The 26,173-nt window shown below is 38.8% G+C and overlaps 2 protein-coding genes across 2 annotated transcripts; one reads left to right on the plus strand and one right to left on the minus strand.

Moving 5' to 3' along the window:
* The first annotated feature begins 14,023 nt into the window (after nt 1–14,023).
* LOC134798284 (tetratricopeptide repeat protein 19 homolog, mitochondrial) lies at nt 14,024–15,278 on the plus strand. The gene has a single exon (XM_063770673.1). The coding sequence runs from the start codon at nt 14,198–14,200 to the stop codon at nt 15,188–15,190; it is 993 nt and encodes a 330-aa protein (XP_063626743.1). The 5' UTR covers nt 14,024–14,197; the 3' UTR covers nt 15,191–15,278.
* Nucleotides 15,279–15,690: 412 nt separating this feature from the next.
* LOC134798285 (peptidyl-prolyl cis-trans isomerase 6) lies at nt 15,691–26,080 on the minus strand. The gene is made up of 4 exons (XM_063770674.1): nt 25,842–26,080; nt 24,590–24,797; nt 20,688–20,872; nt 15,691–16,036 (listed from the first exon to the last, which is right to left on the minus strand). The coding sequence occupies exons 1-4, from the start codon at nt 25,932–25,934 to the stop codon at nt 15,905–15,907; spliced, it is 618 nt and encodes a 205-aa protein (XP_063626744.1). The 5' UTR covers nt 25,935–26,080; the 3' UTR covers nt 15,691–15,904.
* Nucleotides 26,081–26,173: the final 93 nt, after the last annotated feature.

Genomic DNA, 26,173 nt, shown 5'->3' on the forward strand with positions numbered 1-26,173 from the left:
AACCATGCAACTAAACCACTTCGTGTTTAGGCTCGTTTGATTCGTCTCAGCAAGATCTTTGACACAAGATAGTACTCAGGGTCTGATGATGGAGCCGGCAGGTGGTCACCGGTACCAATCAACCATGCCACTAAACCACTTCGTGTTTAGGCTAGTTTTATTCGTTTCTATAAGATCTTTGACACAAGATAGTACTCAGGGTCTGATGTTGGAGCCGGAAGGTGGTCACCGGTACCAATCAACCATGCAACTAAACCACTTCGTGTTTAGGCTCGTTTGATTCGTCTCAACAAGACCTTGGACACAAGATAGTACTCAGGATCTGATGATGGAGCTGGAAGGTGGCCACGGGTACCAGTCTACCATGTAACTGAACCACTTCGTGTTTGGGCTCGTTTGATTTGTCACAACAAGATCTTTGACACAAGGTAGTACTGAGGGTCTGATGATGGATCCGGAAGGTGGTGACCGGTACCAATCAACCATGCAACTAAATAACTTCGTGTTTGGCTTCGTTCGATTCGTCGCAACAAGATCTTTGACACAAGTTAGTACTCAGGGTCTGATGATGGAGCTGGACTGTGGCCACGGGTACCAGTCTACCATGTAACTGAACCACTTCGTGTTTGGGCTCGTTTGATTTGTCGCAACAAGATCTTTGACACAAGGTAGTACTGAGGGTCTGATGATGGATCCGGAAGGTGGTCACCGGTACCAATCAACCATGCAACTAAACCACTTCGTGTTTGGCTTCGTTCGATTCGTCGCAACAAGATCTTTGACACAAGTTAGTACTCAGGGTCTGATGATGGAGCTGGACTGTGGCCACGGGTACCAGTCTACCATGTAACTGAACCACTTCGTGTTTGGGCTCGTTTGATTCGTCGCAATAAGATGTTTGACACAAGATACTACTCAGGGTCTGATGATGGAGCTGATGATGATAGACAGGTACCCGTCGCCACCTTCGCGCTCCATCATCAGAACCTGAGTACTACCTTGTGTCAAAGATCTTGTTGAGATGAATAAAACGTGCCTAAACACGAAATGGTTTAGTTGCATGGTTGATTGGTACCGGTGACCACCTTCCGGCTCCAACATCAGACCCTGAGTACTATCTTGTGTCAAAGATCTTGTTGAAACGAATAAAACGAGCCTAAACACGAAGTGGTTTAGTTGCATGGTTGATTGGTACCGGTGACCACCTTCCAGCTCCATCATCAGACTCTGAGTATCACCTAGTGTCAAAGATCTTGTTGAGACGAATCAAACGATCCTAAACACGATGTGGTTTAGTTGCATGGTTGATTGGTAATGGTACCTTCCAGCTCCATCATCAGACCCTGAGTACTGTCTTGTGTCAAAGATCTTGTTGAGACGAATCAAACGAGCCCAAACACGAAGTTGTTTAGTTACATGATAGACTGGTACCCGTGGCCACCTTCCAGCTCCATCATCAGACCCTGTGTATCTTCAGTGTCAAAGATCTTGTTGAGACGAATCAAACGAGCCTAATCATGTTACTACATGGTTGATTGGTATCCGTGACCACCTTAATCATCATCAGATCCTCAGTACCAGTTCGTTTTTAAACCCTCGTTGATACAAACTTTACAACCTATAGGTACCAAATGCAATGACGAAACATGTAAATAAGCGAGTAGGTACCTATAATTTCTTTCGAGTAATATCATCATAAGTACGAGTATGGGGCTATTCATAAATTACGTCGTTTCAAATGGGAGGAGTGGGGGGGGGGGTCTGGACATCGGATGATGGTAACATGACGTAGGAGGAAACAGATTCATCCGAAGCTTGATTTTTGGATTATTTGAGGGGTGGGGGGGGTCAAAAATCGTCAAAAATAGATGACGTAATTTATGAACAGCCCCTATGTACATTTGCACTGCATTTAGTATTTTCGTACTTACCAAATAACAGTTTTAGAACTTTAAAAGTTAAGTACAGTTAGTGTTGTTATGGTTGATTTCAATATGCTTCGCGAAGGATCAAGAATGTTTAATCCATCATTGTAGTGCGAGTGTGGTAGAAGGGATCGGCGTACTGAGCTCGCACGGCCTGCCGCAGCGCGTAAAATACCTAAACTCGCTCAACGCCGAAATGTAATAGCGCTCTTAAAGTATGCGTAGCTCGCAATCAAATATTATATCAAATAGTTAAGCATATCGATGTCCCATCGACCTCGCATTTCTCCATGATCATCATGGTAACACACATACATTTATGTACATTGATTAAGTACTCCTGCCAAAATTACTGGCCCTTACAAGGTTGTTATGATAAAACTGATTACATTAAGACTTGATGACATACAATCATACAGTCTAAACAAAAGGTGACGGGTTATTAAATTGAATCCATTGAGATGCAAGTTCACGATATCTAGTATGTGTAAATTGACACAAAAAATACTTAATGCTCAGCGCACAAAGTTACGAGTTACGTATCTTGAGGAGTGTGCAATAGAAAAACAATAGAAAAATATTACATAAGTACATTCGTTAACGAGTTACTACTCGTGTATTCAACAAACGACATACGCTCCATAACATGGAGATTTAATAATGTATGTTCATACCAGAGTTGGGCAAAATTTGTTAAATTAAATAAAATGAGAATGGTAACGTTAGTTTTAATAACGGCAACTTATTTTGTCAATTTATCATGAGTTTACCAATTAGCTTGAATTCGACATGACACTTATGAATTTATCATCGACATGGTTTTGGAAGTATTTTAATTATTCGAGCAGATGGTTATCATGGTTATTCAAACTAACGTTTTAGTTGATAAAGTTAGAATAAGGTTCGTTTTACGACCGCTACTTCCTTTATTCGTTATGGAATCATTTGACTGAGCTTTATTTTAGTTTAATCACAGATTGCAATTATAAGTGCCCAACTCTGATTCATACTATTAATACGTTTAATATCCGATATGTCATAAAGGTGTTGTATTTCCATACAAGAAGGGAAAATAATTATAACTACGTGTTCTAGTAATTTAGCTTCATCGAGGCTTTCATAAGTAATGCTGCGTTGGGCAGCGTCGCTGAATAAAAACCGATATCGGTATAAAAGCACTAGGTTAAAAAAAGGCATGGTAATAGCTAATAGCACTAGGTACACAAGTTACATAACGTAACCCTGCATTATGGTTTCCAATTTGGACTTAGATCGTCACGTTATTTTCTTTTAAATAAGGTCTTGTGCGCATGGAATCGCAATATTATGTATAAACTTACATAGTGACCAGAATGATTTTAAAGTGGAGTTCCGAAAGGTCATATATTATAATGCCCAACATTTTAATAAAAGCAATATCTTAGATGCATTCGTAACAATATTAAGTTATACACTGACGCCAATCGCGTTTAAAAACTTCATACTAGAGGCATTGCTAATACAAACTCAACAGGGGTTTGCTTCAGAGGTATTCAATTGGCAAGATTTAATTTTTAGTTTACTCATCGGTGTCACAGTTACAAAGCCAGTGTATTCATACAATTTTAGTACCGCAAACTGACCTCAAAAGGTGCAACAGATCGTAAATCTTAATGTACATAAAATAATATCCTACTGTAGTTTGCTACTACAGTTGTACTATGCTATTTTGCTACGCAACAGAACTAAATAATGAGTCCTTAGCCTGAGTTTGAAATAATCGATGTGGTACACCATCATACAATCGAGTTTGATAATATAGAAACATTATAATGACATTTGATCTAAATTTCACTGACTCATATGTAATATTCAAAAACGCTTAAATGACAACTGTAGATTTTAAATTTCATATTTTTATTATAAGTGAGACTACCTGGCATCCGTTCGTACGTTCTTTCTACACATACATATACCAAAATTGGGCAAATCATCATCATGATCGTTAATAATATATACAGTATATTTAATACAGATATGACGGTAGGTTCTTAAACCAATTTTATTTAAAATGAAAGGGAGTAAAAAAATATATAAAGAAATGACTTACCAAAATTTAGTACACTTTCCGGTAAACATAGTTTACTCACTGATACAAACGAAAAAGAAAAGAAAACCTTACGTTCGTGCGGCGTGGCAAAAATCCTATCGATTTTTGTTAGATCCAACTTCTGAAATTGTTGGGTTATTACCGGGTTGATGATGAAAACTAATACTTGTACCAATATTTTAACTTTATTCATTTGTTATAAACATAATAAAACCAATTTACAATAAAATACTCAAGACGTCTTCACTCTAACTTGTCCGTACTCGAACTGGCCACTTGTCACTGCTGTACCCACTTTTTATAACAATTCAACATGGCGGGAACCAGTGACAAGTATGAGTCAATTGATACTCTTTTATAAATTATTCATAAACAAAATTAAGAATTATCAAAATATAAGCTATTAATAAATAATGATCCTTACAATCGGTATGTGTAGGCTTACGGTAAATTTTGAACTGATGCCTGTTGTTTACTTTAGTGATTGTTAAATCTAGAAAATTCAAAGAGTTGTCTTGCTCTAGTTCCTTTTTAAACTTAATTTTTGGATGCTTACCATTAATTTCAGCAATAAATGCATCCAGCAGGCCCATACTACCCGTCCAACAAATAATCAAATCATCCACGTATCTAAAATAGTATAATATATTATTGTTGCCCACAATATGCTGGTTCTCAAAATGGTCCATAAAAATATCAGCCATTAAAGGACTTAGTGGTGAACCCATAGCCAAACCATCACTTTGCAAATAATACTGTCCCCCAAATCTGAAATAATTTTGTTTCATACAAATCGCTGTTAGATCTATCAATTCATCTACTTCCCCTGGATGTAAACGTTGCCTTTCAAAAAGACCCTTAATAATCTCCAAAGTCTCTCCATATGGCACATTTGTAAACAAACTGTCTACATCCAATGAAAGAAGAACAGCATTATCTGGTATGTTAATGTCCTGGATCTTTTCTATTAACTGCAAGCTATTTTTAAGCAATATTTCGGCTGGAACTGGGACTTGTCTCTTATAATGGAATTCAACCTTTTTGCCAGATTATAAGTTGGCGCACCCAAATATGAGACCACTGGACGAACTGGGATATTATCCTTATGAATTTTGGGAAGTCCATAAAGAATAGGAGCTCGTGGATTCATAGGCACAACCATACTCTTCTGATGTTCGGTTTCAAAAACAAACGAAGAATTCTTAACTGCTTGTCTAAGATCTTTCTGGAACCCTGGAGTTGGGTCTCTTTGCAATCTCGAAAATCCGTCACCTTGAATAAGGTCTAGTACTTTCTGATTATACTGTCCCTTCTCCATAATCACAATGCAGTTGCCTTTATCTGCCTTTGAAACCACCAAATCACTGTCTTGCACTTTCTGTTGTATAGATCTTAGCAGCAAAACATCAGAATCAACACACGCACTCTGTGCTGGACTAGTACTCTTGATAACATTAGCCACCATGGTCTTTGTATCTACATCACCACGGCCCCGCACTATTGCAACCTCAGAATCCACTGCCAAATTTTCTAATGTTCTATGAGTAATTTTTGTCTGGAAATTATACTTCAAACCTTTATCTAAAAGCCCAATTTCATTTTCTGAGAACTCCACATTAGTTAAATTCTTGACTCGAGGATGGAAAACATGGTGAGTTGTTACTTGCACATCCCTTCTCCTTAAAAATGAACCAGAACTCGACTCTGTTAACCTATGCAATTTGTTAAGCTGGGTAGTATACATCTGGTGTGCAAGTTCAGAAGCAAAGTATCTCGCCTTCTGGTCCAGAATATCGAATTCGAGATTATGCAACTTAAATGAAAGTTCTGAATATAACACCTTAAGATGCAATTTCAAATTATCCCTTACTGAAAACCAGTGGCGAGATTCTTCGTTCAACCATATTTTCTGAGCCCTATTAATAGCCAATTTAGCAGCCCTGGAAGTACTACTACAGCGGAAATGGATGGATGGGTTAGCACTGATTGACTAGCACGTTATCTTTTCGCGGATTAGCAAAATAATATTTTGGTTTTAATTAAAATTATTAGAAATCATATAGATTCCAACCCACTATTAGAAAACATTTCCTTCAAAATTTCTCGGTACCACTCACGTTCTAAACCTACCTTTTCTATTTCTTCCTGTGGCACACAGTATGCTAAAAATTCTTTCTTTAGGCGCACTTGTAATATGTATAATGAATCGCTTAATGATATAGACATTTTTATTCATAGTTTGTCCGTTTTCAAGAACAAAGTTCGGCATATTTTGTTTTCTAGTAATTGAAAAATTTGTTTTTAGTTATAGTAGTAGTAGTAGTAATCACTTTATTGTACACAACACAGGTTTACATAATATTTTTAGTTATATTTTGCATTGTTTTCTTATTTTATTTGCGTGTAGTATTCACAACTATACCTTCGGGTAATTTATAATTAAGTAACCTACTACCTTTATTGTAATAGTCAACCTAGTAATATATGAAACTTTAGGCCTATTTTTAATAATTTTTGTAAGACTTATTTGTAAAAGGCTGTTTGTTTTCTAAATAAATTAAAAAAAAAAAAAAAAAAAATCAAAGATACATGAAAATATACGGGTAGTAAAAATACACGACTCGTGTAAAACATACCCGTGATAATGATATAGGTACGTGTTAGTTATATTTTAGGTGTAGTTTACATTTAGTTTTTTCTATAAATAAAACTTGGGGCGTGGATTTTTTATTTTATTTATTTCATTGCATGTTTGAGAAAAGCACTAAGTATACATACCTCGGCGTGAAAAGGGATTGTCGGCCTCAGGCCTATCCGTCTTCTATAGCGGTTTCCGGATCTGAACTATCTCTTCGACCGTCCCATAAGGCATAGTACTAATAGTATGCATAATTTTTATAGGGATATTTAGAGAAAAGAAGCCATTACTTGCAATGTACTGCTGACAGAAATAAGGTCAACGTAGCTAATTCCGTCATATGAACTATTCCGTCCATTAACGCACCAGCCAACCTCTGTACCTTTTTACAGAACAAAGGCATGTTGACAACTTGGAAATTTCGCATGCTACTCAGCCAAACATTAATGAACAAGCCTCTACCTCAAACTTACAACAAGTTTCTAATGAAGCACCACAGCAGGCTGCATTACCAACCAATACGGGTAATCGTTATTTTAAATAATACGCAACCGAATCGCACAACTGCTAGCACTGACTCCTGTGTGACTACTGCACGTGGCAGTCGGCAGTCGCCGCCCGGTCGCGCCTATCCCATGGTATAATAATATACTCCGCCTGGTACTCCATTCCGAGATTCGCGTATGACCTAACTGACACGCGCCTACGTCATCATGCTGTTTACAGGTTCTCAAACTTTGAAATGTGGGAGAATTTTAACCAACGGTGAAAATTATTTTAACGGCATTAATTTTAAGTTATTCATGGCGCTATCCTGTGTTGCCAGTAGTATAAACAGAATTACCCGAAAGTCTGAAATTTCTTTCGTGAATCGGAAGATATTGCTAACGAGTAATTAAAAATGACGTGTTATTGTAAAATTTAAGCTAAAATACATATAAATGAAAATTATAAAATTATAAAGAAATATTTTAACTTATTAACCATAGGTATAATGTACCCATGTAACATGTTATGTTGAAATAAAGTGGCAATGTTATTGTGACGTAATCGCGTGTCACTCTGGGAATGGAAGACCATGTTTTATTAGACCATGGCCTATCCGAATGCTTACGGCGGCGCTGCCCAGAGGGCCTACCGCGAACCACGTTCGACGTGTTGCCTCTGTGTCGCACTTGTAAATTAGTACGTAAGTGTGACAGGGAGGCAACACGTCGAACGTGGTTCGCGGTAGGCCCTCAGCTGCCATGTTCGGCGACGGCAGCCGGTTCGCGGCAGCGTCTTGCCGAATGCTATCTTAATACACTCTTCGAATACACTTTTAGTAGTAGTAGTAGTAGTAGTAAACTCTTTATTGTACAAAAAGACATATTAAAAATAACATACAATTAGTAAGAAGTACAAAGGCGAACTTATCCCTTTGAGGGATCTCTTCCAGTTAACCTTTGAGTAGATGAGAGGAGAAAGTGAAAAGGGGTGACAAATGCAGCAAAATGTACAACAAGGTACCAGAAAGATAAAGGATATAAATACATACAAAATTTATAGGATAAACATACATATATTACACAAACAGGAATGGGGAAAATACACAAAAAATTGGAAAGAATTAGAACGATATAAAGCTACTATACAATAGAAATATAGACAAATTAATCAGTCAGATCAGATAACCATAGTTTCTTTAACCTCTCCTTGAACGACGCAACCGATTGTGCCTGCCTGAGCGAAACAGGCAGCTCATTCCACAGCTTCACTGGACGCACTGCGAAGGACTTGTTGTATCCTCGAGATTTGTGAGGAGGGATGGCAAGTGATAAATAACTTTTCTAGGCATCATGCCGAAACAAATGAGGTATCACACGTATTTTTAGGAGTAGTATCTCTATTTTTCACCGTTTTCAGGATCTCGAACAGACTATCTGCTTATTATACATAGATTACCCACACATACTTCCACGGAGCTTCCTTTTTTATCTGAAATAAAAGCTATCCTTTGTCCTTCCTCGGCACCTACTCAGAAAACTATCTTTATTGGTACCAAATTTCATAAAAATCAGTTTAAGATAGAAGAGGTAATGAGGGTATCGTCTTGGGTCGTCCCATTCGTTTTTCGTCAAGTTCTTAAATTAGCCCTATTCTGCTTTGGTCACTCATCCTACATTGAAAGCCACCGACGATTGTGACGAATGTAGATTGGGTGACCAAAGCAGAATAGGACTAATTTAATAACTTGATGAAAAACGAATGGGACGACCCAAGACCATACCCTCATTACCTCTTCAATCTTAAACTGATTTTTAATAAACACAATAAACATACAATAAACATATAAATAGTACAATAGGGAATATTAGGCAAAGCTCTGTGTAGGTGGCACCACTAGCACATACAGTAAACAAACTACGTCAATCACATGGCCTACCGCGAAACACGACAATCGAAAGTTCGGTTTTTGCCTCTCTATCACTCTTGCTAATTCGATCGATGGAGAGGCAGATAAAGAAATCCCGATTTTCACGTTTCGCGGTAGGCCACCTGTAAGCAAACCACCTTGGTGCATCAATGTCAGAGTGAAAACTTGTCAAAAAACTGTTTAAGGCCTAGTATGTATAAGTTACTCTATGGCAGTGGTTCCTAACCTGGGGGTATTTACCCCCGTGGGGGTAAACCTGTTATTTTGCGGGGGTAATAAGCTGACCTAATATCAGGTTCCCTAGTTAGTCATAGGGGTGACCGAACTGAAAAGGTTAGGAACCACTGCTCTATGGTTTACTAAACAAATTAATGCTGCTCTTTGGCGGCAGAACATGGCAGTAATAGTCTCTATTGTAACAGTGCGGTTTGTTATTTTAACCATGCTTCCAAATTCACACATTCAGTTTTGTTTTTCAGATGGGCTGAAAACAAAATCATCTAGCACCAGCTTAGAAGAATCAATCTCACTGCGTACAAAAATCAAGCGGCTACGTACGGAGATATTAAGGTTACAGAAAAAATCTAAGTCATTTGCAGCGAGGCTGGCAAATGCCAAAGACCTCACAACCAATCCTGCATTCCAGGATATTGTAAATAACATGACAAAACCAGCGCGACTATTTATGCAGATGCAGCAGCAAGCGAAAAAAACACCAAAAGGACGACGCTTCACTGTTGAAGAAAAGGTGCTATCATTATCCGTATACAAAAAGAGTCCGAAATGCTATGCATTACTTCATAAATATTTTACGTTGCCATCTACAAAAGCTATGAAGCGCTTACTGGGCCAGATAAAACTTAGACCGGGGATAAACCCTATAATTTTCAAAAAAATTAAGGAAACTGTTGCGAAGCAAAAGCTATCTGACAGATTATACAGCCTCATGTTCGACGAGATGTCATTAAAACCGCAGGTTTCTTATAATGCGCAAAAGGATAGAATGGAAGTCTTTGCTTGCAACCGTGACAAGGTGTTTGCGGACCACGCCTTAGTATTTATGGTAAAAGTAATCAAACATAATTTTAAGCAACCGATTGCCTACTATTTTACGACAGGTTTGCAGAAAACGGAATTAAATAAAAAATATTGTGGATGTTATCAAACACGCACAAAAATCCGGTCTCATAATCGTGAACACTGTTTGTGATCAGAGCCAAGTAAATGTTGGAGTCATCAGGGAACTAGTAAATGACACAAAAAAAGAAAATAAACAGCTAGGTACAGAAGGAGTCACCATATGAACATTTTAAAATAAATGGCAAAAACATTATCCATATTTATGACACTCCCCATTTAATGAAGAGACTCAGGAATAATTTACTTTCCAAGGACATGCGCTACGTCACAAACGGGCAAGAGAAAATAGTGATGTGGCAATATTATGAAATGTTATATGCCTCCGACCGAACATTTAGAGAACTACGGCTAGTGGACAAGTTGACCGAAGAGCATGTTAATCGACAAAAAAATCAAAAAATGCGAGTCATATTAGCGACCCAATTATTTAGCCATAGCGTAGCTGCATGTAGCCGCTGAACACCTATCGGCCAGTGGCGATCTGCCTCAGGATTGTCGTCAGTTAATTGACATTACTTTGATGCTCGACGACCTATTCGACAGCTTGAATGGAAATACCATAAGCATTCCTAACGGAAAAAAATACATAGGATGCGTGAAGCGGAATTCGCCACATCATAAACTATGGCAAGGCTGTAAAACAATTTTAAAGACAGTAACATTTATAAAAAAAAACAAGAAATAAGTGGGAATAAAATGCGAAAATTCGAACAGACCGTCCCATCTGTTATTAATGTTATTAAAACTATAGACGGTGTAGAAAGAATATGGACAGTTTTGTCGGAAAAGTTCGGTTTTGACATTTTATCAACCCGACACTTAAATCAGGATCCCTTAGAAATCTTTTTCGGGAACATTCGCAGCTATGGGGCAAGAAACAACGCACCTAATACTACGGCGTTTGAAGCCGCCTTTAAAGAGCTTTTATTAAACAATTATAACTCGCTCCATTCCAAAAATGCGAACTGATTATCCTTTTAAATGTTTTATACATAAAGATAAACTGACCCAGTATTTCACAAACACTACAATAAATACAACTGTACAGTTGGTGCAGATCAGTTAATCGCATATTATGTGGTAAAATAAATTATAATGAGAGACGAAACTAAACGTGCAGCACAATCATATTACAAAAAACATAAACATTACAAAAATAAATAAATAAATTGAGTTGGCACTCATATTTTTTAGGCTCTATTAGGTATTCGTAGTAAATTTTCTTATTAACATGTATTTTCTTGTGTGTGAATGCTTTTTCACCACACGCTTTCTTTTCTATTATTGTCCAAAAATTGTACTTTCCTAGCGATAATGTGGTGTAAAACATGTATTACTCTCGGCAGCAAAGTTTGCTCGCTTCTCGTGACTCTGCAACGCTCAAGATTCCACTTTTTAAATCTCTCTATACACTAGTAATTTTGGAATATTTCGCATGTTTTGACCTCGATATAAGCACGAGAGGTAAACAACAAGTTTGCTTCTTTACGAGTACACTTATTCTATTGTCTCTGTTACTATTTTCCCTACACTTATTGTATTACTTACGCTATCAACAAAATGAAAGCAATAAACATATTTACTTTAATATTCTGTTTTTTTTTTCTATTCCATTATTGATAACATTAACGTTTTCCACATAATGTTACGTCTTATCTTATCTTATTGTTTTCGGGGGCCCTTGCGGATACGCTTCGACCCATAGGGATACAATGTTAGGTCTACTTAGGCGGTTTACAAGTACATTTTTTGTTTGACTTCTTGTAAACAATTACAGTTATTTGTTACAAGAAACCAATCAAAAAATGGACTTGTAAACCGACCAAGTAGACCTAATATTATGTGGGACGAAAGTACACATATGGATGCATATGTAGTTGTACACGCACACATACATACTTAGTTTCGGGGGAGAATCAGAGATGGCGCTTTCAAATGAGTTTCCATAAAATGCTTCAAGAGGGCTCTCTTTACCTATATTACTTACTTTACTCTTTGGTACCGCCTATCGCGGGGTAGTTTGCGTTGGGTCATAATAGGGAATATTAGGCAAAGCTCTGCGTAGATGGCACCTTTGTGGCACATACAGTAAACAAACCACATTGACACATGGCCTACCGCGAAACAAGAAATTAGAAATTTCGTTATCTAATCTCTCTATCACTCTTGCATATTCGAGCGATAAAGAGGCAGATAACTAAATTTCGATTTTCGCGTTTACCGGTCTGCCCTTGTTAACAAACCGCCTTGATGCATCAATGTCATATTTTATTGTCTGTGAAAACTTGTCAAAAAACAGTTTAAGGCACAGTATGTATAAGTTAGTCTATGAATTTACCGCTGCACTCTGGCGGCAGAACATTGCAGTAATATCCCCTATTGAGCGGACAGAATACTTCCATGTATAGCATTTCGCTGACAGTTACACATTAATTACCAAGCTTACGACGTGATAAGTTTGGAAAACACTGCGACTGCTGACACTGAGCGAGAAGGAAATAACAATTAACACGCGTTCGACAAGGATGACGGCCAGGGCATGAAGTTAGCGATGTTACGATTCGACTTCACAAATCGGTTCAAACCGATTTAGGTCTGAAGTCGACTAAATCGACTTGAGTGTTCCGTAAATCGACTTAAGATACGTTCACCCGCTCTAAGCGCACCCTTTCCGATTTGTTGCTGCGTCACTTTCGTTGGACATATTGAGGCATAAAATGTACACGAATCGACTTCAAACCACGAAGAAAAATGTTGCCATGCACATTGCCGTAATTATTGAGTCGAGTCAAGTCGAAACTTGGTATCTACAGGTAAAGTAAAATGAAACTTATCGTTCAAGTAGTAAGGTTCAATTTCGCATAGGCTTAAAGAGATTGATTAGGCGGTTTACTTGGATCGGTTTGCCAGTTTTGCGCCGCGTCGATTTGCTAACTGAACGAATTCGCGGCAATGACTCACGGAATCGCACGAGACCGCACGCTCTTTCCAGCTTGCTCGTATAGTGCTTTCCCGTTTTATCTTTAGCAATTAATGACATTTTGATTTACCGCACAACAGAAAGTAAAAAAATATTACAAAAGTTTTAAGTCAAAAGTTTTTGCTGTCGTGTTATTCTAAGGATTCTAAGGGTCGAACAAACCGTAAAATTTACAATTCGATTTCTTCAACTCAAAACCAAGCGACTACGGAGCGGTTTGAACTACTGATAATTCAAAAATAGAAGTTAAATCGACTTGGCCAAATCGTTTTGCAAACCGATTTGGGTTTAAATCGGAGTCGACTTATTCGGTTTGAAATTTTTAGATTTGTTTTCATGTAGTGATGGGTATCACTACATGAAGTAATCTAGATCCGAATTGTCAAATGTGTCAGCGCCATCCTGTGTTGCCAGTAGTGTAAACAGAATTACCCGAACGTCTGAAATTTATTTCGTGAATCGGAAGATATTGCTAACGATTAATTAAAAATGACTTGTTATTGTAAAATTTAAGATAAAATACATATAAATGAAAATTATACAATTATAAAGAAATATTTTAACTTATTAACCATAGGTATACTGTACCCTTGTACCATGTTATGTTGAAATAAAGTGGCAATGTTATTGTGACGTAGGCCCGTGTCACTCTGGGAAGAGAAGACCATGTTTTATTAGACCATGTTTCTTGGGTAGATTTTTCCGATTTTTTCGAATTTAGCCTTGCAACACTACTACACGCTTGTCTATGGTAAAAGAATGTCATTGTCATTCTAAAATGTCAATGTCATGTTTACATGAATAACAAAAATGTCTTGGAAAATTCTATAATTCTAATTTCTAAATCATGTGGCTATTCTCGCATATTTAACCCACAGATCGTATTTAACATATTTTAGTGCCTAAACATCATAATAATCTGACTACAAATCTAGAGAATTCTTTCCCTATCCCTACTTCACGAAACAAATGTAATTAGTTACATAAGAGTAAAATTGAATAAACAATTATGTCGTCGAAGTATAGGATTCTATGGAATACCCTATCAAGAATTAAATTTAATAAGAGATTTATACAGAAGTGTATTAATGTACCATTCCCTAAAGTATTACCCGAACAAGCTGCAATACCATGTACCATTGGGTTCTCTCTGTTCACTTGGCTAGGATTTCAACCAAAACTTAGTGCTGAAGATGAGCTTATTCAAACTATCAAACACTGTGTACTTTTTATTCAAAGATTGCAATATGATAAGGCTGAACAATTACTTCACATTGCATTAAGGCAGGCCCAGCAGATGAATCACAAAATGGGTGTAACATACATCTATGATGTCATGGCTAACTTGGCATTGGAAAGAGAACAACTAGACAAAGCCAAGCAGCTCTTTGTTGCAGTCACACAGAGAATAATGGCAGATGGAGCTAAAGAAGATGATCCTAGAGTTGTACATCTTAGTATCAAACTGGCCAGAATCAGCCATTTGAAAAAAGAATACTCAACAGCTCAACTGGGTTATGATTGGTGCTTAGAAAAGTTACATAGAGCTATGGGTACAAATCCTAGTGATGACACTATTAAAATGCTTGCAGTAGCGGAGGACTGGTGTGGAAGGTTGTGTGTAGATTGCAATAAACTGGAGGAAGGCTTGAAATTGATGGTAAATTCACTTGAACATATGCAGTCAGTGGGTGATGTGGGCCAGGAGCATTTTGTGGTCCAGTTGAATGATATTGGAACAGTTTGTGTCCAGTTAGGAAGGACAGATGAAAGCATTGCTTATTTTAAACAAGCTATAGAAATAGGAAAGAAGTTACCAGAGATGGAAGAATTAGGAACAATGTATGTTAATTTAGGGAGGGCTTATTTGAAGAAGCAACTGGTAGAGGAAGCCAGGAAGAGTTGCGGGCACGGGTGGAAACTGGGGGTGCAGGCTAACAATAAAGAAATCAAAGAGGAGGCTGAGGAATGTATCAAAGAAGTAAGGAGTATGATGAGGTAGAATTGTACAAAGAGTTGTGGAATTCTACATTTGTTACAAAGATACCTGACATCAACTGTAATTTTTATAATGAAATTTGCTAGCTCTCCATTTGGAGTTGGACTTAACTGTGGGGCATAAATGCATTTTATTGTAAATACACCCACAGTTAAGTCCAACACCATTAGCTGGGTCCACACAGCGAGCATACGCGCGAGGCAATTTCCTCACATGTATGCTCGCTCTGTGTGGACTTGGCTATTGAATATTACATTGTATTCCAGTATTGGCTTATGAAAATCTTGTTCTAGAAACACAGGTGTGTCCTGGACTGAAAATTCTCATAAGTTGAAATGTTTGTGTTAAGTTATTAAGAATATATCCCAATTAAAAATAACCAATTATGAATTTGTGTTTTGTGTGGGTATCATTCATGTATATACCCAACAATGTTGTACATACATAACCTATTTATATATTAATAAACTTTTGTAAATAAATTATGTAAATAAAAGGCATAATTACAAAGACAAATTTTATTCATTTGTTTATCAATCTCATTTGTGTGTTGCACAAAAGTGAACTTAATGGGTCATAACATAATAATGGGTAAGTTGAGCATTTGTTTCGCCAATCTTGCTAACTTTCGGGCAGAAACGGCGAATTAGTTCGTAAATGTAAATATGGCCCTAGTTTTAAATTAATCTTACAAAGTAAATGCATTGAGAGCTAGTGTTATTTAGCACTTTCTTTGGAGACGGCGAAGGGCTCTGCAACGACTTCTGCGCGGCTTTCGACAATCACCACGTCCTTGACGGGGCGGTCGTTCGCTCCGGTCGGTGTCTGCTCGATCTTACGCACGATATCCTGTAACAAGTCAGTGGGTCATAAACACATAATCACAATCATCAAAACCGCGTTTGATCACGAGTGCTGCAATGGGACTAACATATACATAGATTGATAAACCCATTAGCCTCCTTTGCGTCGCGCAGTCGTGTAAAAACTATTTTTCCCAAAAGTTATGGACACGAGTCTAATTTTTAATTCCGACCCCAATTTAGAAAGTACATTGTCGGAGCGTTTAATTAAAAACCTACACAAAATAAAGTTTTTGTTTCTCAGCCTATTATCACGAAAATAAAGAATTATCTCCGCGCATAATTGAGAAAAGCAAGTTATAGCGTTAATTTCGTCGTAGTCTTCTGTACAGTACTTTTCAATTGCTAGACAATCTGCTGTGCTTAAGAGCGCTATTACATTTCGGCGTTGAGCGAGTTTAGGTATTTTACGCGCTGCGGCAGGCCGTGCGAGCTCAGTACGCCGATCCCTTCTACCACACTCGCACTACAATGATGGATTAAACATTCTTGATCCTTCGCGAAGCATATTGAAATCAACCATAACAACACTAACTGTACTTAACTTTTAAAGTTCTAAAACTGTTATTTGGTAAGTACGAAAATACTAAATGCAGTGCAAATGTACATAGGGGCTGTTCATAAATTACGTCATCTATTTTTGACGATTTTTGACCCCCCCCACCCCTCAAATCATCCAAAAATCAAGCTTCGGATGAATCTGTTTCCTCCTACGTCATGTTACCATCATCCGATGTCCCCACTCCTCCCATTTGAAACGACGTAATTTATGAATAGCCCCATACTTGTACTTATGAAGGTATATTACTCGAAAGAAATTATAGGTACCTACTCGCTTATTTACATGTTTCGTCATTGCATTTGGTACCTATAGGTTGTAAAGTTTGTATCAACGAGGGTTTAAAAACGAACTGGTACTGAGGATCTGATGATGATTAAGGTGGTCACGGATACCAATCAACCATGTAGTAACATGATTAGGCTCGTTTGATTCGTCTCAACAAGATCTTTGACACTGAAGATACACAGGGTCTGATGATGGAGCTTGAAGGTGGCCACGGGTACCAGTCTATCATGTAACTAAACAACTTCGTGTTTGGGCTCGTTTGATTCGTCTCAACAAGATCTTTGACACAAGACAGTACTCAGGGTCTGATGATGGAGCTGGAAGGTACCATTACCAATCAACCCTGCAACTAAACCACATCGTGTTTAGGATCGTTTGATTCGTCTCAACAAGATCTTTGACACTAGGTGATACTCAGAGTCTGATGATGGAGCTGGAAGGTGGTCACCGGTACCAATCAACCATGCAACTAAACCATTTCGTGTTTAGGCTCGTTTTATTCGTTTCAACAAGATCTTTGACACAAGATAGTACTCAGGGTCTGATGTTGGAGCCGGAAGGTGGTCACCGGTACCAATCAACCATGCAACTAAACCATTTCGTGTTTAGGCACGTTTTATTCATCTCAACAAGATCTTTGACACAAGGTAGTACTCAGGGTCTGATGATGGAGCGCGAAGGTGGCGACGGGTACCTGTCTGTCATCATCAGCTCCATCATCAGACCCTGAGTAGTATCTTGTGTCAAACATCTTATTGCGACGAATCAAACGAGCCCAAACACGAAGTGGTTCAGTTACATGGTAGACTGGTACCCGTGGCCACAGTCCAGCTCCATCATCAGACCCTGAGTACTAACTTGTGTCAAAGATCTTGTTGCGACGAATCGAACGAAGCCAAACACGAAGTGGTTTAGTTGCATGGTTGATTGGTACCGGTGACCACCTTCCGGATCCATCATCAGACCCTCAGTACTACCTTGTGTCAAAGATCTTGTTGCGACAAATCAAACGAGCCCAAACACGAAGTGGTTCAGTTACATGGTAGACTGGTACCCGTGGCCACAGTCCAGCTCCATCATCAGACCCTGAGTACTAACTTGTGTCAAAGATCTTGTTGCGACGAATCGAACGAAGCCAAACACGAAGTAGTTTAGTTGCATGGTTGATTGGTACCGGTCACCACCTTCCGGATCCATCATCAGACCCTCAGTACTACCTTGTGTCAAAGATCTTGTTGCGACAAATCAAACGAGCCCAAACACGAAGTGGTTCAGTTACACGGTAGACTGGTACCCGTGGCCACCTTCCAGCTCCATCATCAGATCCTGAGTACTATCTTGTGTCCAAGGTCTTGTTGAGACGAATCAAACGAGCCTAAACACGAAGTGGTTTAGTTGCATGGTTGATTGGTACCGGTGACCACCTTCCGGCTCCAACATCAGACCCTGAGTACTATCTTGTGTCAAAGATCTTATAGAAACGAATAAAACGAGCCTAAACACGAAGTGGTTTAGTGGCATGGTTGATTGGTACCGGTGACCACCTGCCGGCTCCATCATCAGACCCTGAGTACTATCTTGTGTCAAAGATCTTGTTGAGACGAATCAAACGAGCCTAAACACGAAGTGGTTTAGTTGCATGGTTGATTGGTACCGGTGACCACCTTCCGGCTCCATCATCAGACCCTGAGTATTATCTTGTGCCAAAGATCTTGTTGAGACGAATCAAACGAGCCCAAACACGAAGTGGTTTAGTTGCATGGTTGATTGGTACCGGTGACCACCTTCCGGCTCCATCATCAGACCCTGAGTACTATCTTAAGTCAAAGATCTTGTTGAGACGAATAAAACGAGCCTAAACACGAAGTGGTTTAGTTGCATTGTTGATTGGTACTGGTGACCACCTTCCGGGTCCATCATCAGACCCTGAGTACTATCTTAAGTCAAAGATCTTGTTGAGCCGAATCAAACGAGCCCAAACACGAAGTGGTTTAGTTGCATGGTTGATTGGTACCGGTGACCACCTTCCGGCTCCATCATCAGACCCTGAGTACTATCTTGTGTCAAAGATCTTGTTGAGATGAATAAAACGAGCCTAAACACGAAGTGGTTTAGTTGCATGGTTGATTGGTACCGGTGACCACCTTCCGGCTCCATCATCAGACCCTGAGTACTATCTTGAGTCAAATAAATACATATAGAATGTCAGGTCGTTTCAAATATTTTTAATCCTGTCCGGTAGTTTATTAAACTGTACCATTATAAATTATAATACGGTGCTAGGATCAAAGTCTTTCGTTGCGGTTTACACGCACACAGTATAGCGTTTTACACGGCGCCCGCCGCACACAATGATAAAAAACCTCGTCGTCGCCGTTGAAAATGTGCGGAGCCGACCGACACACGTCCTGCCTCTACAAGCTCTGCCGCGGCACTGAGCTGGCGCAGCGCGCGTCATCGGTAATATAGAGTAGTTTTCAAAAAATTGCCAAAAAATTATAGTAGAATTTCATAAACACTAATGTATACCAACAGTATAAGCAAACGTTGCAGATTGCTTGAGTATGAAAATGACTTCGATATTAAGTAGATTTTCGTAGGAATTGACACTTGTTTCGGAGAGAAAATCGAGTTCGTTTTACTTTGATTCTCTCTTTCTCAAAGGTATGTAGGAAAAATATAGTTTGATATGCCTAAAGTACAGGGTATTAGTAATACAAAATAGCCAGGTTTAGCAGAGTAAAATTCTCAACATTTCCAAATAAGAGCTCGCCATTCAGTGCTTCACGGGGTTTTTCGGAAACGACCATCAGAAAAAAAATCATTACTAATTTAATAAGTCCTTTTTCTAATATTTACAACGATATTTATAAAGATAAGAAGACGCTTTTACTGGAACAAGTACTCATTGTTTCTAATAATGAGCGCAAAGTCCTGAATTTCGTCGACTAGTATCATCAATTTTGCATTATTTCGACTTTTCTTGTAAGAGCGCTCTTAAAGAGTCAGTGCCGACATGCCGTCTGTCGAGCCAAGTAGTCTTGGCGATGGTGATGATGAACTGACTTGAACTGAGAGCCGTTGATATCCTTGCCCGCGGTGGCCATTGACAGTCGTCGCCGTAGTTGATAATAGTAATAGTATTTCATACAGAATGGCCACACTCCCCCGCCCTGAATGGAATTTGACTGAATGAATACTAGTGAGCTCGATTGTCAACGCGATGGTATTCAAAATGCCTGTATACTTAGGGCATACTGAAAATTCCTGGACTTAGACTTAGAAAAAATAAGTCGTCTCATATTAGGTCATTACCTATGAAATTGGCGTTTTGTTCGGAGAATTTCAACGAAACACGAATTTCCATACAATTAATTTTGCGGATATTTTTTTGATGGCTAATTCAAACCAAACAAAATTTTTCCAGTAATTTTTGACACCTTTAAGGTATGTTTTCAATATCTCCATTTCTTGAAAATTGGTACCATTAGAAAAATATAAGTAATTTTAATACTCGAACCGACAGCACATGAAAAGACCTATTTTCAAGGCTTAATTCTGAACACTTAACAATAAAAAATAACAATTAATTGCTGTCAAGCAGTTTGGCGAAATCATATTGTAGTTTTATTGTAATTGTGTATGTACTTTTGTAAAAAAAAAAAAAAACTAGGATCAGACTTATATCTATGAACAAAAACGCCAATTTCATAGGTAAGGACCTAATATATCAGAATACAGAAACTTTCAGTATGGCCCACGTATATGGGGCAATCTTCTGCGCCCTTACCATGCCCTCCAAAACCTTCCCGAAGACCACGTGCCGTCCGTCGAGCCAGGTGGTCTTGGCGGTGGTGATGAAGAACTGGGACCCGTTGGTGTCCTTGCCCGCGTTGGCCATGGACAACCAGCCGGCGCCGTAGTGGCGCAGCTTGAAGTTCTCATCTTCGAAGCGCTCACCGTAGATGCTGCGGCCTGGAGACGTGAAATATATGTTTTAAATCTATTGTGTAGTGAGCAGCAGTACTGATACTTAATTCCGCTACTTGACGCTAGATGTCGACTATGAAAATAATAGGCGTTTTGGTAACAAAAACTGATGTATGGAGTGAGCACTCTATGCTTATTTCTAAATTCTAATATTTCTCTATGTATAAGTATTGTGGCATGTTGTAAACCCCTTTACGATAGCTGACGAACCCCTCGGGGTACGCGTACCTACCGTACCACACTTTGAGAACTTTAGATTATAGCCTATATTTAACGAGGAAAGTTAAATCGGTTAATGGGATGAAACCAGTAGCATATACATATATGCAGCTTATTAAAATCTATATTAGGTATTTCATTAATTTCCCGATACGTTTATTTACGAAACTAATCAATCAAGCCTTACCTTGGCTATTGATTGATGAAATCATAACTATGATTTCGTAACACATCGTTAGTAAGTTATCGCAATTTTGCAAGTATATTATGGTATATATAATAACTGGGTTCCTATACCTTCTCGATAACTAATGTAGCATAAAGCCTTATCCGGCGGCATACTAATTGGCTGTAAACTATTAATAACCAATAAAAGGAAACGTTTTCGCGTGTACCTACAATTTATAATTTAATTTAATCGTAATTAAAGCTGTTTAGTGTTTAGCTGAGCAGTTTTTAACAATACAGAAGGTAATCACGGTTCATATCCCGGTCGATATAAGTCTAGTTTTTAATCCACTTCAAAGGCAGTTTATTCGTCGTGATCCCATTGAAGGGTTCCGTCCGTAGTAATTAAATAGTACATACAAGTCCGATATAAGTGCGAAAAATAGGAAATTCGACACGAGTAGCGAATTACCTATTTGCACATGTATCGTACAACGTTTTACAGTACATATGGCCCTTTAAATTTTCAACATAGTTACGTAATGAGCGTATTATCGCACTAGTGCGGTAAAGTAGCACCATATAATACATGTACCTACTGTAAAAATTCTTACAGTTTTGTGTCTTTAACAGAATGATCTCTATCCTATCTAGGGTTGCCAGATGGTCGGGATTTGGCGGGATTCTCCCGATTTTTAGCATGTGTTCTCGATTCCCGACAAAGTGAAAATTGTCCCGAAAAACAGCTTCACGTTATAAAACAATAATTGCAAGTTCCGAACTGTCGTCGAGCGGTGTGCCAATAATGTAAAATATCGTTGTTTTAATACAATTATGTACTTTAATTTGAATGTTTTTTTTCCCGACTCAAGTCCCAAAATCCCGAAAAATTTATATGTTTTCCCGATAATAGCGCCTTTCGATTTGGCAACCCTAATCCTATCCTATCCAATAAAACCGATGTTTGACAGTTTCCAGATTACGTTGTCCCTGTCTAACACTAGGCGCTTATGACGCCTTCTTTTTCTCGCTTAGCAGCCTGTGCCTTTAATAAAGCCCCTGCTACACGGCAGCCGACAAGCCTACTAACCGTCTGACCTTGGTCTGTCCTTGGTGTGTGGGTCCGTTTGAGTTGCCTGGCTAGACGGTGGCAAACCACAGTGTGTTCAGAACTCGCGGACGGACAACACGTATTGCAAGCGCACAAAATGGCCCCTAACCTTTCAGAAAGTTGGCGTGGCATTAGTACCTACTCAGTGGCGTATGGCCCTAAGGGCGGCGTATGCCACCCCTGGCGGATTGCATTTTGTTTTTCTTCCTTCACTTCTGGGGCAGCAAAACTTATTGGTCGCGGCGCCAAATTTCATAACCCACCTACTCATACTAGTGCAATGACAAAAAAATAAGTTTATGGCAAAAAAACAATTTTTGGTACAAGCTTTTATCGCTGACTGTACTTTTCTTTCCAGAGGCAACTAATACTCATCGAGACAATTCTAAAAACCCCAAACACAATTAGGTCGCGTTGTTCTATCACAGGGTTCCTATGGCCACCTCCTGTCTCCATCATCAGATCAGCTCTATGGTACCATAATAATGCATTGTCACCCGACTTATATATGTATGCAAATTTTCAGCTCCATCGGAAACTAGAAAGTGGGTCTAATTTAACTTGCAAGATTTGACCCGTACAAACATATTTACATACTTACGATTAGGTATATTGCAAGTTAATAAAAAGTTTGTAAAAAAAGAAAAGGGTATATGAATGAAAAGCTGGCTCAAAAAACGGCATTTGTTGAGTCATTTCAACTTAATGAATTCGCTGGACTACGCTACGGGGACATATATAACTTTCTGAGAATGAAGAGGAAAGTATTTGATAAATTATTAGAAATGCTACTGAGTACCCATGGCATGTCTATTAACCACACGAGCGCACACGGCGCGTCCTCCAAGCGAAATGGCCTAGTGCGGTCGGCGTCGGGCGGCTACACGGTTCCGGACCGACCGCTCAGACCGCGGTCGCTGGCGCGCGCTCGCATGCCAAGGGCGTCCGGAGGTCAAACGAAATTTTGTTGGTAACAACTGTCTACACGGTCCGGGACAGACCAAGGCCACGCGGTTTGGGGGCTTGTCGGCTGCCGTGTAGCAGGGGCTTAACTGCTCGGACCCTCGTCGAAAGCCGAACGCGCCCGAACATTTGAGTCAAATATCACTAAGTATAACAACAGGAAGCGTGTATAAGTATCCTCGTAAGGCAATGTTTTGAGTGACTTGAGCATGAAAACATTGTAAACAATAGGGTTCAATAGACACATCATGCACCACCAGACACTTTGTTGACAGTGGACCATTATAATTAGATTTGTTTATTTTAGGGTTTGCTTTATTTACAGGAACTCGGTTTCTTTGTTCCAATTGGAATTTAGCCAATTTCTCGATTTCATATTACGCGCTATTCATTATTTTAAGGAATGCATGTGTTTTTAACTTTTAACATCCGACATCAAGAGTGCCGTAAGTATAAAGAGAATAATTAATTATACTTGCTCATAAAGCGTGGTGCTTCATGCAGGTTTAGCGGGAGTGATATCCCATTTTATTCCCTAAGGAGTAATAGATTTTTTTAAATGTTGTCATTAAGTACCGAGAATGTAATAAGTCAAATTTTATATTTGGCTCGATCAACTATTTCTTGTTGTTATTCTGTCCCATCAGCCTGGAGAGATAGTAGCATAGTTTGTTAGAAGAACTAATGTAAGTACCATGTACTACAAACATGCTTAGTAGATGTCCCATTATGGAAAGGCCTTATAACTACCAAAAAATTCAAGTCTGGTTCATTTAACTTCGAAAAAACTAGTATTTTAAGAGTGACCCAGGAGACCGTAACTAGTGACAACAAAATGTTGATTCACCCATTTACATAAAATCAGGCTATAAATTAGTTTAACTTGGTTTTAAAATAGTAATTTTAATTAATTAATGCAAGTGTGATGGCCCATCGCCGATGGGCCCTTTTGCGTCCCGAAGGGGACGAGCTTTTGGTTTATAGAAGAAATCAAAGGTGTATGTGAAGTCCCCAACCCGCATTGGCTATAGCCCAAACCCTCTCATGGTTGAGAGGAGGCCTGTGCCCAGCCCCAGCAGTGGGACGTATATAAGCTATATGTATATATATATATTACACATAGTTAATTCTAATGTAATTTTATAAATAATTTAGAAAATTTAAAATTATCCCTGTATGCTTTTCTGCCTTTGCTTAAAAATACTCATGTTACACAAATATTTTCAAAACAGCATATTTACCGCCAGTGCCATCTCCTTTAGTGAAGTCTCCGCCCTGGATCATGAAGTTGCTAATCACACGGTGGAACTTGCTGCCCTTGTAGCCTTCACCCTTAGGCTTCTGTGCCAGCTGGAAGAAGTTCTCCGCTGTCTTCGGAACAGTTTTTCCAAACAGACCAATTACGACATCTCCAACTTGTTCATCGCCTATCTTCATGGTAAAGGTGACCTGTTTGCGTGATAATTGTGTCATATAGAATCAAAGTCCGCAATATGCATTTTTTTACCTGTATACAATTTATTTTTGATGACCGATCTGGCCTAGTGGGTAACCCTGCCTATGAAGCAGATGGTTGTGGGTTCGAATCCCAGTAAGGGCATTTATTTGTGTCATGAGCACAGATATATGTTCCTGAGTCATGGATATGTTTTCTATGTATTTAAGTATTTGCATTATTATATGTTGCCCAAGTACCCACATCACAAGACTTATTGAGCTTACCGTAGGACATAGTCAGTTTGTGTAAGAATGTCCCTATAATATTTATTTATTTAATTTATAAGTTGGGGGAAGTGCCTCTAACTTTTACCCTTTCCATATATTTTATCTGGCTCTTTTTTGCTTTGCATGTACAAAATTATATAATGATTTGTTGTATCTTTTTTTCATTTTTGTACTAATAAAAAAAACTTAATCCACCAGTAACTCTTACACGGAATATTATGAATTGGTATGGATGGACTGCACTACCGCTTTTATAGAAACAGCACATTGCATGTCTCCTTCACAATTTCCATACAAGTAGCAACCAGGGTTTAGTCAATCTGGACCAACCTTTACATTTCTATACAATTGCCAGTAAATAACAAGTTTGTTTAGATAATTTAATAATGCACCAGTTGAGCCAATTTAGGCAGTTTTAAAGCCAGTAGAGCCCAAGGGTCTATCACAATAGAAGGTTACTAGATTGGTGTACAAAGGCAATATCTATTGGTCAGAATTGACTTATTCAATGGCCCAAGGATAGCTCTGATTTGGATCACAGGCTTATTGATAAGAAAAAGGGTCCTTTATTACATCATTTAAGTGATGACATCTGTACAAATTCAAAAACCCGTTACCTAAACAAAGAACTTGACGCGTCATTGGCCCCCAGGTCAGCAACCTATTATGATCCATCAAGCTCAATAAAAAACAATTAAAAGAAACTAGGTAGATAATTATTTCGACAAATAGCTTTTTCAGGATTTAAGGATTTCTTGGATCACGTACCTTGTGTGTCACTTTGGGACCTTTGGGAGCATCGTCGGACCGGGCCACGACGATAAACAAAAACAGGCCTAGGACAGTCGCAAAGGTCCCCATGATGAGAAGAAGTTTGAATTTTCTTCTAAAAATTTTAGCTAATTAAATAAATCACCGCGTTATTTTTAATTGGCTTGGACGCGAGGGGTATTATCCTCAACTGCCGGCCAAATGACGAGTGGGCTGTGTTCTTGCCGAAGCCGATACCGAAGCGCCACGTTACCAACGAAACGGAAGCGAATAATACAGCGACCCCACCACCCACATAGCGATCTTCTCGAGATTATGCGGCGCGCTTC

Source organism: Cydia splendana, chromosome 16 (genome assembly GCF_910591565.1).
Source record: "Cydia splendana chromosome 16, ilCydSple1.2, whole genome shotgun sequence".
In the NCBI taxonomy this organism is placed as follows: Eukaryota; Metazoa; Arthropoda; class Insecta; order Lepidoptera; family Tortricidae; genus Cydia; species Cydia splendana.